This window comes from Dipodomys spectabilis, unplaced genomic scaffold (assembly GCF_019054845.1).
Source record: "Dipodomys spectabilis isolate Male_0828 unplaced genomic scaffold, ASM1905484v1 ptg000175l, whole genome shotgun sequence".
NCBI lineage: Eukaryota > Metazoa > Chordata > Mammalia > Rodentia > Heteromyidae > Dipodomys > Dipodomys spectabilis.
Genome location: NW_024870852.1, coordinates 12,246,676 through 12,265,656, shown reverse-complemented (window position 1 = coordinate 12,265,656; position 18,981 = coordinate 12,246,676). Strand labels below are relative to the sequence as shown.

General features: G+C 42.7%; 1 protein-coding gene across 1 annotated transcript in view; it reads right to left on the bottom strand.

Annotated features, from left to right (window-relative positions):
• Positions 1-18,981, bottom strand: part of Acss2 (acyl-CoA synthetase short chain family member 2) — a 42,844-nt gene that overhangs the window by 12,972 nt on the left and 10,891 nt on the right. The window contains exons 3-7 of the mRNA XM_042694584.1: positions 1,578-1,669; positions 1,281-1,384; positions 969-1,041; positions 623-698; positions 349-463 (exon numbers count right to left, since the gene is read on the bottom strand). Of these exons, the coding sequence (XP_042550518.1) occupies positions 349-463; positions 623-698; positions 969-1,041; positions 1,281-1,384; positions 1,578-1,669 (460 nt within the window). The remainder of the gene's footprint in view (positions 1-348; positions 464-622; positions 699-968; positions 1,042-1,280; positions 1,385-1,577; positions 1,670-18,981) is intronic.

Here is an 18,981-nt window from a genome sequence, read left to right as displayed (position 1 = left end):
AGTCACAGTCTAGACAAGTGACTCCATATAGTCACCCAGGTGATACAGAAGTGACACATTTCCAACCCAAGTCCAACCCCTGAGAGTCCGGCATGCCAGTTAAGATACCCTAACCAACACAGGAGTCTCCTTCACAACTTCTCATCCTTAGTTCTTTGAGACTCAGGGACCTGTCTGCTCATATTCAAGGTCAAAGTCCCTTGCTCCCAATTAGCCCTGCCAGAGAAAGCACTCAGGATTGTTTCCAGATCCTCAGCATTATGATGAAAGGAAGACATTGGGAACTTCTTAGGCAAGAAACAGTAGAAAATTTGAGCCCAGAAGAGAGCATAGTAGTGCCAAACTCACCTGGACATCGGGACATGGCCTCTTAATTGGGGGAGACTGGCTGGAGGAATCACCCATGCCCAACTCTGCTCGCCCTATGTGCTTGACCACAATGCAGCATCTCACTGGGAAACCCCTGGAGGAGATAAAAGCCTGAACTAGTAGTCTAGTTGGCACTAAAGAGAAGTTGGCAAGATCCTCACCCCATATCCACAGTGGGAGGGGCAAAGGAAAGCTGGCCCTGGAGAAAGGCCCAGTCCACCCAGGGCAGTAGCTAAGAGGTGAGCATACTCACTTCTCCTGACACTTCTCCAGGGATTCATCAGCCAGCTCCTTCAGGTTCACAAGCTTTTCCCCCCTGTAGAAGGCATCTTTGGGGAGCAACAGATATTCCAGGCCTTAGTAGGCACCCAAATCCCCAGTAGGCTCCATGTCCATAAGGCCCTTCCTTAGCGGGTCTCTTGACCTTGACTCTTCCAGATGATTTGGGCTGCTGAGAGTTAGCTGAGGTGGGACCAAGAGAGCAAGGGCAAGCAGTCCCTGGACCCTCCTTCCTAATTAGACCCAAGTCAACAAGCTGAATAGAGACCAAGAGTCAAGGTATAGGGGAATTCTGGAGAAGGGGGGAGGGAATTAGTCACCTGTAGTGATGAGAATACTGCAACTGGAATCCAGAATTCTTTCACATAGAGACTCTGCAGAGAAGCCTGCAAACTAGAGAAGGAAAGAAAAACTGAAGGAGAACGGAAAGGCCTAGAGGTTAAATAAAGAAGGAAAAGAATTGTTCATGAAACAGCATCTCCAAACCAGGGTCCTAGATGAAACCAAATAACTGATTTTGCCTATGACGTTAGCACTCTAAAATCTTTCATCATCCAGATCCAATCCACCCCCAAATCTCATCTCCACCGGCCCACCCCACCTGCTCCCTCTTCCCCAGCCCAAATTCTTACCACAATGGAATGCAAAGCCCCAAGGCGGGCACATGCCAACATGGCTACCACAAGCTCCAAGATCATGGGCATGTAGATGGCCACTCGGTCACCCTTCCGAATGCCTGCAGGTAAAAGACACAGAACAGGCCTGTTGATCCTTCCTGCTGCTACTTGTCCACACCCATCCAGCTGTCCCCTGTCCCAGTTAGCTAACTTTTTTATTTCTGTTACTAGGTTCCTTCCATCTCTCCCGACAGATCCTCAGATACTCCAAAGCCAAGCCCTCCAGCCCCTTTCCCACACCCCCACACTCACCCTGTTTACGAAGAACATTGCTGAACCGACATACTTGGACCAGAAGCTCACGGTATGTGATCTGGGCAGCCTCCCCAGGTTCATTTCCTTCCCTGAGATATACCAGAAAGAACCAATGATTAGGGATATAATTTCATCTTCACAATAGGAGCAGTCATAAAATGCATCTGTTAACACTAAAGCCTAAGTCCTGTAATGGTGAACCAATTACCACCATACCTTGAGCTGACTAAACAGATACTTTGGCCCCTCAAGATACTTCATACACTTGGGGCTGGGCATGGTGGCTCACACCTATAATCCTAGCTACTCAGGAGGCTAAGATCAGAGGATCACAGTTCAAAGCCAGCTCAGGCAGGAAAGTCTATGAGACTCATGTCCAATAAACCACCAGAAAACTGGAAGTGGTGCTGTGGCTCAAGTGGCAAAGTGCTAACCTTGAGCTAAAGAGCTGAGGGACAGCACTCAGGCCCAGAGTTCAAGCCCCACAACTGACAAAAAAAAAAGAAAAAGAAAAAGCCAGAAGTGGCACTATGGTTCAAGTGATAGAGTGCTAGCCTTGAGCATAAAGAGGCTTAGGGATGGTTTCCAGGCCCTGAATTCAAGCCCTAGGACTGGCAAGAAAAGAAAATGCACATGTGATGTATCATTGGAAAGTTCACTGTCCATCTCTGATCCTTATTTATTTTATTATTTTTATTAGTATATGTTAGTTGTACAAGGAATGATTCATTGCCACACATGTAACCCATGTAATGCTGTCAACTTCACCCCTTCTATCATTCTCCTCATCCTACTCCTGCTTCTTAAAATAATCTTTTTAAAAATTTATTTTATGGGCTGGGAAGGTGGCTCAGTGGTAGAGCGCTTGCCTTGCATGCTCAAGGCCCTGGGTTCGATTCCTCAGCACCACATAAGCAAAAAGAAAAAAGCCGGAAGTGGCGCTGTGGCTCAAGTGGTAGAGCACTAGCCTTGAGCTAAAGAGCTGAGGGACAGCGCCTAGGCCCAGAGTTCAGGTCCCACGACCGGACCCAAAAAAAAAATTTTTTTTTATTTTATTTATATGTTACAGAGGAATTGAACCCAGGGGCTCATGCATGCTAGGCAAGCACTCCACCACTAAGCCACATTCCCAGCCCCTTGAAACAATTTTAACAGTTTAATTGTTCTATTTTCATATATAAAAATAAATAACCATATTAATCCTCATTCACCTTTTTTTTAGCCCTCCCTGTTCTTGCTAGTGCCTGCCTCCCTCCCTCCAATTCAAGCTTATTTTACTTTCCTTTCTTTCATTTTTTTAAAGTATGTATTAATTCCATCAAAGGGTTTCAGTATGGTAGTTGAGACATGTATATATTCTGTGTTTCTGAGCCTTATTTTTTATGCTGATAAAAACAGGAAGATGGTTCCTTTTGTCCTAGGGTAGTATTAAGGCAAAATGGTGACTCTTTTTGATAAGGTACATTGGTAGCTGAACCTGGTGGTACACACCTAAAATCCTTGTACTTAGGAGACTGAGGCAGGAGGATCATGAGTTCAAGGCCAACATGGGCTACATAGCAAGGTCCAGGCCAGTCTTTGCTACATAGTGAGGCTCCTGACTTAAAAAAAAAAAATGGGGCGGGGGTAGGAGGGGGCAGGTACTGGTGGCTCACACATGTAGTCCTAGCTACTCAGGAGGCTAAGATCTGAGGATCGCAGTTCAAAGCTAGCCTGTGTAGCAAAGTCTGTGAGACTCTTAAGTCCAATAAAACACCAGAAAACTGGAAGTGGCACTGTGGCTCAAGTGGTAGAGTACTAGCCTTGAGCTGAAGAGCTGAGAGACAGCGCCCAGGCCCAGAGTTCAAGCCCCACACCACCACCAATAACAAAAAAAGATATTTCAATTCCAGTGCCATTAGTGGGTTCTTCTTGCTTTGTTTTTGCTCAAAGCTCATGCTCACCTCCACACTTTAGCTCATGCTATTGCTTCTTCTGCTTGAAATGTCCCTCCCTCCTTTAGACATAGCTCTCCTTCTGTGCTACAGGCCATCATATTTCCTCTCCTTCCTCACTACTCAGAGTACTTGTAAAAGAGGAAACTGAAACCTAGAGAGAAGCAGCACTCAGCCAAGGTCATACAATAATAAGTAACAGAGCCAAGAATAGATCCTCAAGTGTTCTAATTTCAAGTAAGGACTCATTCCCCCATAGTAGGAAGGACAGGGACAGACAGGGAAACTAAGCCTTTTCTTACTGACAAGAGGGTACGCAGATTATCAGCCTCCTTTCAGATTCTGGTCCAGTGAGTCAGTTACTATCTTCTCCTTGGCTTTACCCCTCATATGGTTGAGAAGAGCCAAGCATAGTAAGCTTACTAAAGTGAGACGCAATAAGGGTGAGGAAGCTGGCAAGTGGCCCTGGATGCCAGGAAAGCTATTTCCATAACCTGCACACTGACAAATGCCATAGGAACTTAGAATGTCTTCAGTTATGGCTAACTGCTGACATCTATATCTCCATGCATAAATCCCCATCATGTGCTACATACCAGCCCACTTATAATATAGAAACATTTTAGGCTCAAAGCTAGCACATGAATATGTGGTCAAAAATAGCATAAACATGTGAGCCCAGAATTCAAACAGGTCCTTGACAAATACACGAGTCACATATTATTCACAGCTTACCTTTTTTAAAATTTTTCTGGTCAGCCATGGGGCTTGAACTCAGAGCCTACGTGCTATCTCTGAGCTCTATGCTCAAGGTTAATACTCTACCACTTTGAGCCACAGTGCTACTTCTCATATTTTTGAGTAGTTAATTGAAAATAAGAGACTCATGGGAACTTTTCTGCCCAATTTGGCTTCAACCATGATCTCAGCCTCTTGAGTAGCTAGGATTACAGGCGTGAGCCACCAACACCTAGCGCAACTTACCTTTTTAGAAATACATGATCAAATCATTCTGTTTTGATTTTTTTCTCTATTCCATTACTTGAAATCATCTCATTAATTTTATGTTTGCATGGCTTTACCGTATTCTTCACTGGTATGTAAGCTCCATGACAGCAGAGACCTTGTCTGTATTGTTTACTGCAAAAATCTTTAGCACCTAAGATAGATCTTGGTACATAGAAAGTACATCTCACTTGAGCTCATGAGCATGTGCACGCACACGCACACACATAGAGTGTAAGTTCCTCTCCTTGGCTATGGGCTCAAGTTATACATTATTAATATAGATACTTTATTCCAGTGTCATCTTTCTCTGACATACAAACCAGGCTGGGGCCCCAGGTTGGACAGAAGGGGGAGAAGGTATTAGCCTTCTGTAACGGTCCCAGGCCCTCTAAGTTGTTAGGACTCTTAATATCCAACTTGATCTCTACTCTGAGCTTCAAAGGCTATTATAGGGTCGATTGCAGAGAGCAAGGAAAGGGACATGGACTCCAGTCCTCTTTCCTCCATACTGGGAGAAAAAGCTACAAAATTAACAGGGTCAGAGTTTAGAATTAGTAATAAAGCACATCCTAGAGTATACAAGGCCCTGGGTTCTATCCCAGCACCAGAATAAAAAAAAAATAATAAGGGCAAGACAGGTCATATAAATGGCTGAAATGTATCATATTAAAAATAAGAATCACCCCCCCCTTTTTTTTTAACTTTTCTATAAGAAAATAACAACAAATACAATAACAGCCTTGATTTATAGGAAAAACAATAGAGGTGTCAACTATGCTCTGGTAGGAGACTTAGTATCTAAGCTTAATTCCTGTCCAGTTTTGCCTACTGGCTTAAAGTTGCCAATTTGTTAAAGAAAGACCTAGAATCTGCCAGGCACCGGTGGCTCATGCCTGTAATCCTAGCTACTCTCAGGAGGCTGAGATCTGAGGATTACAGTTCAAAGCCAGCCTGGGTAGGGAAGCCCATGAGACTCTTATCTCCAATAAACCACCAGAAAACTGGAAGTGGTGCTGTGGCTCAAGTGGTAGAGCGCTAACCTTAAACTAAAGAGCTGAGGGACAGCTCTCAGGCCCAGAGTTCAAGCTCCACGACCGACAAAAAAAAAAAAAAAAAAAAAAAGAAAAAAGAAAGGCCTAGAATCTATTTTTTTTTAACTTCTGAATTTATTTACTTTTCTTTATTGGAAGTATGGAGGTCCTTGCAGAGAGGCTCTAGTGAGACTTTTGGTGGTTCTTCTCAGGCTTAAGACTGAGCAGTTAAGAAGGTGATACTGTTTTTCTCATACCTCATTAGGTTATAGCCAAAGGTCCTAATCAGCCAAGGAGGTAGGCTTAAGGCTAACATACACTTTCGTGGGAGCCATGCCAGACTACAGCAGTTTTCTGTTCTCTCATCCTCCCAGGACAGGGGGGCTATGGTTTGTCCTGGCTGTGTGGAAATAATGAGCTCTCTGTGATAGTGGTTAATTTTTTTGCTCAAGGCCTGTGCTCTTCCATGCAAGCCACACCTCTAGCTCCCTCACTTCCTTTCCTTCTCCCTCTTCTGCAAACCCATGTAGCTATCCTATTAGGCAAAAAGACACCATACTTCACAGCCTTTTGTTCTCTAGTTGTAGAGAGCTTCTCCCAGTGAGCCACATGACTTTTTCTCTATAAATCATTTCACAAACTCCAGCTTATGAAGGAGGTCATTCTTGGCCTCTCCCTGTACTCCCTGACCTTTTAGCCTTAGGACATCCAAATTAACATCTGTAGGGGCTGAGAAGGTGCTCAGTGGTAGAGTGCTTGCCTTGCATTCATGGGGTCCTGGATTCAATTCCTCAGCACCACATAAGCAGAAAAAAAAAAAGCAGGAAGTGGCACTGTGGGTCAAGTGGTAGAGCGCTAGCCTTTAGCTGAAGAGCTGAGAGACAGCGCCCAGGCCCTGAGTTCAGGCCCCACGACCGGACCCCCCCCCCCAAAAATTAACATCTGTAGAATCTTCCTAGGTAGATTTTCCCCTTCCTACAGCAAAGCTCAAAGTTCTCCCTTCCTCCCAAGGCCCTTTATCTCACTATCCTAGTGATCAGTTGTTATCTTAAAAAATAAAGCCAGGCACAGTGGCTCACGACTGTAATCCTAGCTACAGAGGAGGCTGAGATCTGAGGATCTCAGTTCAAAGCCAGCCTAAGCAGGAACGTCCATGGGACTCTTATCTCCAATAAACCACTAGAAAACTGGAAGTGGTGCTGTGGCTCAAGCGGTAGAGTGTTTGCCTTGAGCTGAAGAGCGCAGGGACAGCTCCCAAGCCCAGAGTTCAAACCCCACAACCGACGAAAAAAAAGCAACCCCTCCCCCCCATGTATTACATATATATGGGTCTTATCTTTTCCATTACCCCTTGACCTCTAGGAGGGCAAGTATCATATCTTCTTCTCTGTCTTCCAAGTACAGCTGGTACAATAGGAACCCAATGAATGCAGTCATACTTTCAAAAGATCAATAATTGATTAGTAACCTGGAAGAACAGTCTTCACTTCTTTATAAGAGAGACGTAGTCAAAGAGATTAAATACTTGAATTTCCTCCAACCACAAGTAAGGCACAAATAGGAAGGAACTGCTGAGAGAAAGGAAAGTGGAAGGGTATCTAGCATTCACAGACTCTAGGTTGGATCTCCAGCAATAAAAACATAAAAGATAGGTATAAAAACTGTTTCTTCATAGACACATTGGAGGGAAAGTTCTATCCTGGTGATTAGGCCTTCCAGAAAAGAAACAGACAAGAAGTCAAATCTGTTATTAGAGGGACACCAAATTGAAATGATTAGCTTAGGAAAGAGACAGTACTGAAGAATAGAATAGTAAGTCTCAAATATCTATATTTCTATTGTCTCTACCTTACTTCGTCTATCTTCACTTGTTGCATGGATGACCACAAAGTCCCCCTAACTGGTCTCTGACTTTACTTTTGCCCACTTCCAATCCATACATCATTTAGAATGATCTATTAAAAACATAAATAAAAAAATAAAAACATAAATCAGGGGGCTAGGAAGGTGGTTCAGTGGTAGAGTGCTTGCCTTGCATGCATGATGCCCTGGGTTTGATTCCTCAGCACTACATAAGCAGAAAAAGCCAGAAGTGGTGCTGTGGCTCAAGTGGTAGAGTGCTAGCCTTGAGCTGAAGAGCTGAGGGACAGCGCCCAGGCCCAGAGTTCAGGCCCCACAACAGACAAAAACAAAAACAAACAACAAAAAACCCATAAATTGCTGCCTGCCTAAAATCTACTTCATCTTGTCTCATTCTCCCATTCAGCACACTAGGCTCCTAATACACTTTACTTCTGATAGATAGGACTTATCACATTCTTTTACTATCTCCTCACAACAATTTAAGTTGCTATGTCTTATGTTTCAGATCTTAGCTTAAATGTCACCTTCCTAGTGAAGTTTTTCTCTGACCATCCTAAATAGCACTGACTCTTCCTGTTACTCTTTTGTTTATGTGTATGTGATGTGTGTGTGTGTGTGTGTGTGTGTGTGTGTGTGTGTGTGTGTGTGTATGCTGGGTACTGTCCTTTAGCTTTTTTGCTCATAGCTGGAGCTCTACCATTTGTGCCACAGCTCTACTTCTTGGCTTTTGGGTGGTTAATTGGATATGAGTCTCACAGACTTTCCAACTCAGGCTGACTTTGAACTGTGATCCTAAGATCTCAGCCTCTTAAGTAGCTAGGATTATATGCATGAGGAAGCCTGGCTTCCTACTACTCTTTAGCACAACATTCTGTTTGTTTTCTTTTTCTTTTCTTTTCTTTTTTTTTTTGTGTCTGTTATGGGGCTTGAACTCTGGGCCTTGAGCTCTTTGGCTCAAGGCAAGTGCTCTACCACTTGAGCCACAGTGCCACTTCTAGTTTTCTGGTGGCTTATTGGAGATAAGAGTCTTACAGACTTTCTTGACTTTGAACCATGATCCTCAGATCTCATCCTCCTGAGTAGCTAGGATTACAGGCATGAGCCACTGGCACCTGACCTTTATTTACATTTTTATTGGTTAATTATTTCCCCTACTACACAGAGTCAGCTTCTTAAGGTAGAGGTTAAATTGGTCTTGTTCAGTACAGAATCCACAATGCCTCACATAAGACTTTGTGCATAATATGTGCTTATTAAATTTTCTGAATAAATAAGTCTGAACTATTATTAGGGGAAAGAAGCATACCAATATTATATAACTCTAAATAGCACTAGGCCACTTGGAAGAGTTCAGTATGAAGAACTTTTAAATGTCAGAGCTGTTCCAAGATGGAAATACTCTGTTAGGAGCTCCCTAAACTCTGAAGTCATGTAGGACTTAAGATTTACAGGGATTCTCTAAAATAATGTCATTTGCAGGGAAATTGATGGAACTTGAACAAATCATGGTAAGCCAAGACTAGAGAGATAAACAGTGCATGTTCTCCCTGATATGTGGAAGTTAGATCTAAAACACACTGGGATATGACAAATTACACAGAATTCCAGACACTCGCATGCTGTGAGACCAAAAGAGGATAGTCTTAGGAAAGAATCACAAAGGTGCAATACCCAAGTGCTTCTTCAGGATGTGTATTTAATATACACATACTTAAGCCAGGCGCTGGTGGCTCACGCCTGTAATCCTAGCTACTCAGGAGGCTGAGATCTGAGGATCGCGGTTCAAAGCCAGCCCGGGCAGGAGAGACCATGAGACCCCTATCTCCAATAAACCACCAGAAAACCGGAAGTGGCGCTGTAGCTCAAGTGGTAGAGCGCTCACCTTGAGCTGAAGAGCTGAGGGACAGCGCCCAGGCCCAGAGTTCAAGCCCCACGACCAACAACAACAACAAAAAAAAATACACATACTGAAACAAACTCCAAAGATATGAAAACAAACTACTTTTTTCTTAATAGTTTTTTTCATTTGCTGAGGACTCTGTATTCTTTATTCTGTATTCTGTATACTTTACCTTACACATGGAGGAGGGTGGGATGAGGAAAAATGGTGGAAAAGTGCAGCAGTGGAGCGCACTGTCTGCACAGGTGAGGAAAGTAAACTGTGTAATCTGTGGGTGGAGAGGGGAAGGAGGAAACTGGCAAGAAGGAGGGAACAGATGATACTATGCAATAGAAAATGTGCTTATTACCTGATGTATGTAAAAGTAATCCTCTATATCTCTTTAAAACAACAATGAAGTAATTTAGAAATAAAAATACATGGGTATTCTCACAGTGTGGTCTGGTAGTGTTAGTAATTCAGATTTTTGGGCTAAGGAAACACTAGTACCTGCTTGTACTAGATCATTCTCCAGGGCATGAGTCCTCAAAAGTTTCACTCTATAAACTTTCCATATAATTCATGCTCACTGAAGATTGAGATGACCTTTATGGCTCTTCCAACTTCAGTATTCTTTGATTCTATAAAATGAAGAGATAATGTGAGAGTTCTGTGATCCATGAAGTACAGCATAAATGTGAGGTACTCTAATGTAAGTGTACCCTCAGGTCATGTTCCCTTTCTCCAAGGGAGCAGGGAGTGGAAGTGATATAACTTGATAAATTAGCAGCTTAATGTTCCCTCTGGGTATTTCTGCCCTAGCTTAAGTAGAAAGGTTGGTAGAGGAAGTTGGAAGAAGGCAAACCCGAAACACTGAATCACAAATCACCCAGAAAGCTAAAGGAGATGGAGCTTTTGAGAGCCAACCACTTTTATTTACAGATGTGAAACTTAAGGCACAAAAATGGTAGCATCAGAGTTACTGAGCGCATTACTAGCAATATTATTTATTTTCTGGTCCACTGTGATAGATACTAGCCACATGTGGCTATTGATCATTTGAAATATAGTTGAAGAATTGTTATTTAACTTAATTTCAATGGCTTTAAGTATAAAAAGCTATGTATTTAGTGACTTCCTTTATTGATAGTACAGTTTCACAGTCTAAATGTCTCTAGTTAAAGACATTCTTCTCTTAAATGACATGGTTCCAAAGACAGAAAAGGAAGTAGGAGAAAGAAATAGGATAAATAGGATAACCCTAATGATAGACAGCTTTCATACAATCTTTACCTGATTGTCCGCCCCACCAAGTGTCATTTTTTTTTCCTAATCAATGACTCTACTGTGCTCTTATTATTTGTGGTAGTTCTTTTGCTTAATGGTCCCAGATACCAGTAACTTTTAATGCTATGACTTGGATCTGCCAAAGTGGCTGCTGAGTATCCTCATCCTTACAATCCAGTAACTTTGTACCAGCTCCTTTTAGACATGATGGCCACTTCATATCATGACAACTATAGTCCTGCTGTCCCCACAACAACAACAAAAAAAGCCTGATCAGCTTGTCTGTCTTGACAGACAGCAAGACTCTACCTGAGAACTTCTACAGTCCCCAGTCAGAAGACCGTTTATAGCTCTGAAAGAATTCAGGGTCCTGAGCTCTTAAGGGAGAAAGTTAGTGTAAGAAGATAAGAGAGCAGTAATCGAGAAGTGCCGAGGGCTTTAAGATTCTACACTTAAACTTCCAGAAGGCTCATACGCTAAACCAATGATTAGCATAATGGCTTCCCTTGCCATGCAATAAATCTCTTCTCTATCCTTAAAAAAATCATAGAGAGCCGGGTGCTGGTGGCTCACATCTGTAATCCTAGCTACTCAGGAGGCTGAGATCTGAGGCTTGCGGTTCAAAGCCAGCCCGGGCAGAAAAGTCTGTGAGACACTTATCTCCAATAAACTACCAGAAAACCGGAAGTGGCGCTGTGGCTCAAGCAGTAGAGCGCTCGCCTTGAGCTGAAGAGTACAGGGACAGCGCCCAAGCCCAGAGTTAAAAAACAAAACAAAACAAAAATCATAGAGATAGCCAGGTGATGATGGCTGTAACCTTAGCTATTCAGGAGACTGAGATCTGAGGATTGCAGTTTGAAGCCAGCTCAGACAGAAAGTCCATGAAACTCTTACCTGTTAACAACCAAAAAGCAGGAGGGGGAGCTGTGACTCAAGTGGTAGAATACTAGCCTTGAGTAAAATAGCTCAGGGACAGTGCCCAGGATCTGAGTTCAAGCCCCAGAACTGGCACTTTGTGTGCACATGCATGCACACACACACACAGAAAGCATAAAAAAGAAAATCAAAATTGAAGAGTCTTCACAACTATAAGGTTGAAGATCACAAAAAATGAACTATTAGTGTACTTTTCAAAAATCTATCATTCTGTTTGGTTTTTCCCCTCATTCTGTAGAAAATGTTCTTTTTGAAAACATCATAGGCCAGGCACCAGTGACTCTCACCTGTAATTCTAACTATTCAGGAAGCTCAGATCTGAGGATCATGATTTGAAGCCAGCTTGGGCAGGAAAATCCATGAGACTTTTATCTCCAATTAACCACCAGAAAACTGGATGTGGCATTATGACTTAGAGTGATAGAGTGCTAGCCTTGAGCTCCCAGGCCCTGAGTTCAAGCCCCATGACCACCACCAACAACAATTTTTTTTAAAAAAGTTAAATATAAAGTCACAAGTGATTATACTTCTAAAAACATACCCAAAAGAATTGGAAGTATACATCTACATAAAACTTTTATCCTAATGGTCTTAGCAGCATTATGAAATCAAGAAATGGAAACAGGGGGCTAGGAAGGTGGCTCAGTGGTAGAGTGCTTGCCTTGCATGCCTGAGGCCCTGGGTTCAATTCCTCAGCACCACATAAGCAAAAAAGAAAAAGCCAGAAGTGGCGCTGTGGCTCAAGTGGTAGAGCACTAGTCTTGAGCTAAAGAGCTGAGGGACAGCGCCCAGGCCCAGAGTTCAGGCCCACAACTGGACCCCCCCCCCCCCCAAAAAAAAAAAAAGAAATGGAAATGGCTAGGCACAGGTGGCTCATGGACAGAATCCTACCTATTCAGGAGGCTGAGATCTGGAGGATTGTGGTTCAAAGCTAGCCCAGGCAGAAAGTCTGTGAGATTAGTTAGGAAAAGAGATGGACTAAAGGTGTGGTGCAAGTGATAGAGTGCTAGCTATGAGCAAGCAAGCTCATCAAGAACTCAAGGCCCTGAGTTCAAACCCCAGTAGTGGAAACAATCCAATATCTAGCAACTGAAGAATATACAAATAAAAATATGGCATAGCCAATTGAATATTTTTCAGCCATAAAAAATAAGTACTGATAATTACTGTACATGAACATGAAAAACATTATACAAAATGAAGAAACTCAACACAAAAGGTTACAGATTAGGGCTGGGAAGGTGGCTCAGTGGTAGAGCGCTTGCCTTGCATGCCTGAGGCCCTGGGTTCGATTCCTCAGCACCACATAAGCAAAAAGAAAAAAGCCGGAAGTGGCGCTGCGGTTCAAGTGGTAGAGTGCTAGCCTTGAGCTGAAGAGCTGAGGGACAGTGCCCAGGCCCAGAGTTCAGGCCCCACGACCGGATTAAAAAAAAAAAAAAAGGTTACAGATTATATGATCTAGTTTATATAAAATGACCCAACTAGTTAGAGCCACCAAACCAGAAAAAAGATTATGCAAAAGTGGGAAAAGTTTGGGAGAAATGAAGACTGACTGCTAATGAGAATCAAGTTTCTTTTTGAAAGAGTGAATGCTCTAAAATTGTAGTATTATTTACATACCTCTCTGGCCACATTATATGTCATTAAATGTACATTTTAAATGAGTAGATTATTTGGTATGATTTATATCTCAATAAAATAGTTAACTATAAGTTTTATTGGAGCTGGGCACTGGTGGCTCATGCTTATAATTCTAGCTATTCAGGAGGCTGAGATCTAAGGATCACAGTTCAAAGCTAGCCTAGGTAAGAAAGTCCATGAGACTCTTATCTTCAATAAAGTACTCAGAAAAAGCCAGAAGTAGCACTGTGGCTCAAGTGGTAGAGCGTTAGTGTTGAGCACAGAGAGGCTTAGGGACAGTGCCCAGGCCCTGAATTGGAGCCCCAGGACTGGCAAAAAAAAAAAAAAAAAGTTTTATTGGAATTGCAATACACATACATTAAATTGGAAAAAGAAGACATCTTTACAAGTGCTTCCTTTCCTGAAAAATTAGATCCATTCATAAGAAAAATTTACTACTATCTAGCTGTTCATTTATTCATTCATTGGTTGGTTCTTGTCCAAAGATATATTGGAACTTCTTTTTCTTGTAATATAGTCATATGAGGACATGTACCTCCCTCATTGGGTTATGAATTCCCTAGTGGCAGATAGGATATCTGTTTCTTCCTCAGTGTCTAGCAAAAAATTTAATATATAGTGTGTACTTACTATCTAATTGTGAAATGAATGGGTCAAATAACAAATGAGCAAATATCTCTGCTCATATATCTTTCTGGATCTAGACTGACTAGAGAAAGGAAATATGGAAGGACTTAGGGGAAAAGAGAGGGTATAGATTTAAAAACTAGATACATGGCAGGCAGTGGAAAAGATAGACACAGAAAAGAACAGAACTTCTGGAATGGAAGTCAGAGTCATGTCAAGAAGTTTTTTGAGGAGGAAGGACTGGTAGAGGTAGAGGAAGGACCGGTGGAGGTGGAAGTGGAGAAAGGACTGGTGGAGGTGGAAGGACTAGTAGAGGTAGAGGTAGAGGTGGAGGTGGAGGTAGAGGAAGGACTGGTAGAGGTGGAGGTGGAGGAAAGACTGGTAGAGGTGGAGGATGACTGGTGGAGGTGGAGGAAGGACTGGTAGAGGTGGAGGATGACTGGTGGAGGTGGAGGAAGGACTGGTAGAGGTAGAAGTGGAGGTGGAGGTAGAGGAAGGACTGGTAGAGGTGGAGGTGGAGGAAGGACTGGTAGAGGTGGAGGTGGAGGAAGAACTGGTAGAAGTAGAGGTGGAGGTAGAGGTAGAGGTAGAAGAAGGACTGGTAGAGGTGGAGGTAGAGGAAGGACTAGTAGAGGTGGAGGTAGAGGAAGAACTGGTAGAGGTAGAGGTGGAGGTAGAGGTAGAGGTGGAGGTAGAGGTAGAGGTGGAAGTAGAGGTAGAGGAGGGACTGGTAGAGGTAGAGGTGGAGGTGGAGGCAGAGGAAGGACTGAGGTGGAGGTAGAGGAAAGCCTGGTGGAGGTGGAGGTAGAGGAAAGCCTGGTAGAGGTGGAGGTAGAGGAAGGACTGGTAGAGGTAGAGGTGGGTCTGGTGGAGGTGGGCCTAAAAAAAGAAAAAAAAAGAAGTTTTTTGAGCCCCTACATGAGGCTCAGTCCTGGACTCTGTGCCATTAAACTGAAGAAGGCCCTGGAGCTGAGGTTCAAGGTATGGGACTCTTGCCCTGGACTCTGTGCTATTATTGTACCCTGTCCTTTGCCAACTATTTTCAGGCCTGATCCAGAGACCTTGTCCCTGTTATCCTTGACCAAAGTAGCTTGGGTGCCAGTCAGACTCTGTACTTCTTGTCTGATGGGAAGACAGCACTTAGACAACTGCAAACATGCCTGCTTGTAGGAAAGAAACCACATGTACTTACTCCTACTATCCTGTGATGCATATTGGCATACCTATAACAAGAGAATGAGGGCAGATCTCTATTATCATGTCATTGTTTCTGCCTAAATGAGGACTATGCCTTGAGCAGAAAAAAAAGAATGTGCAGAAACAGCCAGAGGTACTATTTTACATGTACATTGGATTCTTTAAGTGTAACCGATCCATATGAGAATATTCATTGCACTGGTTCTTTATGTCTAGCTAAAAAGCATTGCTTAAATCATTTTTCCTTAATCTAGTATGCTCTATTTCTAGAAGTACTTGAGCTGAAAAAATTTAAATCAACTTTCATATGTAATATTTTCAGACACTTTTTAGGAAATCTGGAGTTGATTCCCCTTTCTGACTCTCTCTCACAATTAATCTTTTCTCATGTTATAAAGGATGATATAACCTCTGTCTTATCCTCGACTTCAAAATGGAGGGAATTGAACCCAAGGCTCAAATATGTTAAACATGCTACCACTGATATTTCCCTCTAGCCCCTAAATAATTTAATAATAATAATAATTTTTTTTCAGGTCATGGGGCCTCAACTCTGGGCCTGGGCGCTGTCCCTCAGCTCTTCAGCTCAAGGCTAGCACTCTACCACTTGAACTACAGCACCACTTCCGGTTTTTTCTGCTTATGTGGTGATGAAGAATTGAACCCAGGGCTTCATGCATGCAAGGCAAGCACTCTACCACTGAGCCACCTTCCCATCCTTATTTTTATATTTTTTAATGTAGCCTGCCAACATCAGTTATCTGAGGAGGTTATAAAAATACAAAGCATTGCCAGTGTTACTGGCTCACGCCTATAATCCTAGCTATTCAGATGGCTGGGATCTGAGGATTGCTATTAAAAGCCAGCCCAGGCCAGAAAGCCTGAGAGACTCTTCAATTAATCACACACACACACACACACACACACACACACACACACACACACACACACTAGAACAATGAAATGAAGCTGTCTCAAATAGTCATGTACTAGCCTTGAGCAAATAAAAACTCAAGATAGTGCCTAGGCTCTGAGTTGAAGCCCCAGTACCAGCACACACATATATACACACACTACAAGATACAGATTTTATCCTCTGGAGATTCTGATTCAATAGGATAGTGTATGGTAATATAAGTTCTAAGAAGATCCTTGGGTACTTATATACTAAAATTTGAGAATTTCTGATCCTGAATATGAAGTCACCAGACCTAGGCTTATTGTTTACCTTCTATTTCAATGCATGAATTTTGCACAAATGAAGCTTTGGTTTCCTTCTCTATAAAGTATAAGAGATAAGAAGGAAGGAGCGAAAGGAAGGGGGAAGAATTGAGGAATGGAGCCTCAAAATCAGTTTCAAAAAAAAGAGATATCCCCAGAGGGGAAGAATATGGACCTAACTTGTGGAATAAAGTTTGGAGTCACATCAAGAAGAGTTTTTTTTTTTTTTTTTTGGGTCCAGTCGTGGGGCCTGAACTCTGGGCCTAGGCGCTGTCCCTCAGCTCTTCAGCTCAAGGCTAGTGCTCTACCACTTGAGCCACAGCACCACTTCCGGCTTTTTTCTTTTTGCTGAGGAATCGAACCCAGGGCCTCAGGCATGCAAGGCAAGCGCTCTACCACTGAGCCACCTTCCCAGTCCAAGAAGAGTTTCTTTAGTTCCTACAGTAGGCTTTTTCCTAGACTGTACCATGGAAAAGACTGGAAACAGCACTTGAAGTTGAGAAGGTGAAATTAAGGATATGGGAATCATATCCCAAGAATCCAGTACTTAATTTACATGTGGAAGAGAAAAACAAACTAATGAAACCTGCCATACTTTCTTCACATGATCGTTGTGTAAATCAATACAAATCCAGATAATTCCTCACATGAGAACATGTAAAACTGCTTTAAAGGACATTCCCTCCTTGATTCTCACAACTGATAGAGGAAGCACTATAATCCCCACTTGGGAGGTAGGCAGTACTGGAACTTTGCTCTCTCATTTGGCTTTTTTGTTCAAAGCTAGTACTCAGCTACTTGAGGTATACCTTCTCTTCTAGCTTTTTGCTGATAAGTTGGAGATAAGAGTCCTGAGGATTTTTCTTCCTAGGCTGGCTTCAAACTGGGATCCTCAGATCTCAGCCTCCTGAGTAATCAGGACTAAAGATGCGAGCCACCAGTGCCCCACCTATTTTCCCCATTTAAAATACACAAGAGACCAGGCACCACACTAGTCTTGAGCTGAAGAACTCAGGGACAGTGCCCAGGCCCAGAGTTCAAGCCCCATGACTGACAAAAAATAATTTTTAAAAAATTTAAAAAACCACAAGAACTTTATGGGAAGATTTGAGAAGGCCAACTCTGTAATTAGGTCCCAGACTAGTGTGTGTTCCACTATACCAATGAAAGCTATACTCAAATTAACATGGAAAAGTCTCTCTCCTAAAGATTGCTAAGAGCACTTTAAGAAGCTGAGGACACTCTTATTTACCTTGATCTATAGACTGTGGTGAAGTTCACAATTTCCATGATCTCTTTAACACCCTGACAACATGGAAACTTTTATATGTCCACATTAATAGTCCTAGCATTGTCAGACATCACAGGACCATTTGTACATTCAATTGTTCTTGGAGAAATGACCCCCAATTCCTCACCCTCTCCCTTGAAATAGGAAAATCACCTTGTTCCTAACAGTTCATTCCTGTGCTGGGAAGATGGCTCAATGGTAGAGTGCTTGCCTTGCATGCATGAGGCCCTGGGTTCAATTCCTCAGTACTACATAAGCAGAAAAAGCTGGAAGTGGTGCTGTGGCTCAAAGTGGTAGAGCGCTAGCCTTGTGCTGAAGAGCTGGGGACAGCACCCAGGCCCAGAGTTCAGGCCCCACGACTAATAAAAAAAAAATCTTGCCTTTGTTGATTGTGAGCTCGATGAAGACAAAGACCAGATTCCTCCTGATTACTGTGATATATTAAGCTCTGAGTATAGTGCCTGACAGATATCTGTAAGTAGAAACATTTAAATTTGAAGTTAGTAGGTTATCTATGAATAGTGTATGGATTTATTTGTATAGGGGCATGGGTGTCCATACAAAGAAAACTAGATTTCTCTGTTTGTTCCATATCATGTGAAGATAACTGGATAGATTTTCATTGACTCTGGATGCCATATTTAAGATTCTCTAACAATATGTGTGGTAGTTGAACACTTCAAATAGGTAGGTACAAGAACCATTCAATAAGAGGCCTATGTAATTGACTGTTTGGATAGATTTTTAAGTATTCAAATATCATGCAAAAGGCTGGGAATGTGCATTAGTGGTAAAACACTTGCCTCATATGCATGAAGCCCTGGCTCCGATTCCTTGGTACCACATGAAAAGAAAAAGCCAGAAGTGGTACTGTGGCTCAAGTGGTAGAGTGCTAGCCTTGAGCAAAAGAAGCTCAGGAACTGTGGCCAGGCCCTGAATTCAAGCCCCAGGCCTGGCCAAAATGAATGAATGAATGAATGAATAAATAAATAAATATCATACAAAAAAGAAGAAAACAGTGATTTCAAGAATGAGCATCTTGCCGGGCACTGGTGGCTCACGCCTGTAATCCTAGCTACTCAGGAGGCTGAGATCTGAGGATCGCGGTTCAAAGCCAGCCCAGGCAGGAGAGACCGTAAGACCCCTATCTCCAATAAACCACCAGAAAACCGGAAGTGGCGCTGTAGCTCAAGTGGTAGAGCGCTCACCTTGAGCTGAAGAGCTGAGGGACAGCGCCCAGGGCCAGAGTTCAAGCCCCACGGCTGACCAAAAAAAAAAAAAAAAAGAATGAGCATCTTGACAAAAAAAATACACTCAGAAATATGTGTTGATAGACTCTAGTGATGTTTTCTTTTTTCAAATTTATTTATTTATTTATTTTTTGTTGGTTGTGGGGCCTGAACTCTGGGCCTGGGCGCTGTCCCTCAGCTCTTCAGCTCAAGGCTAGCACTCTACCACTTGAGCCACAGTGCCACTTCTGGCTTTT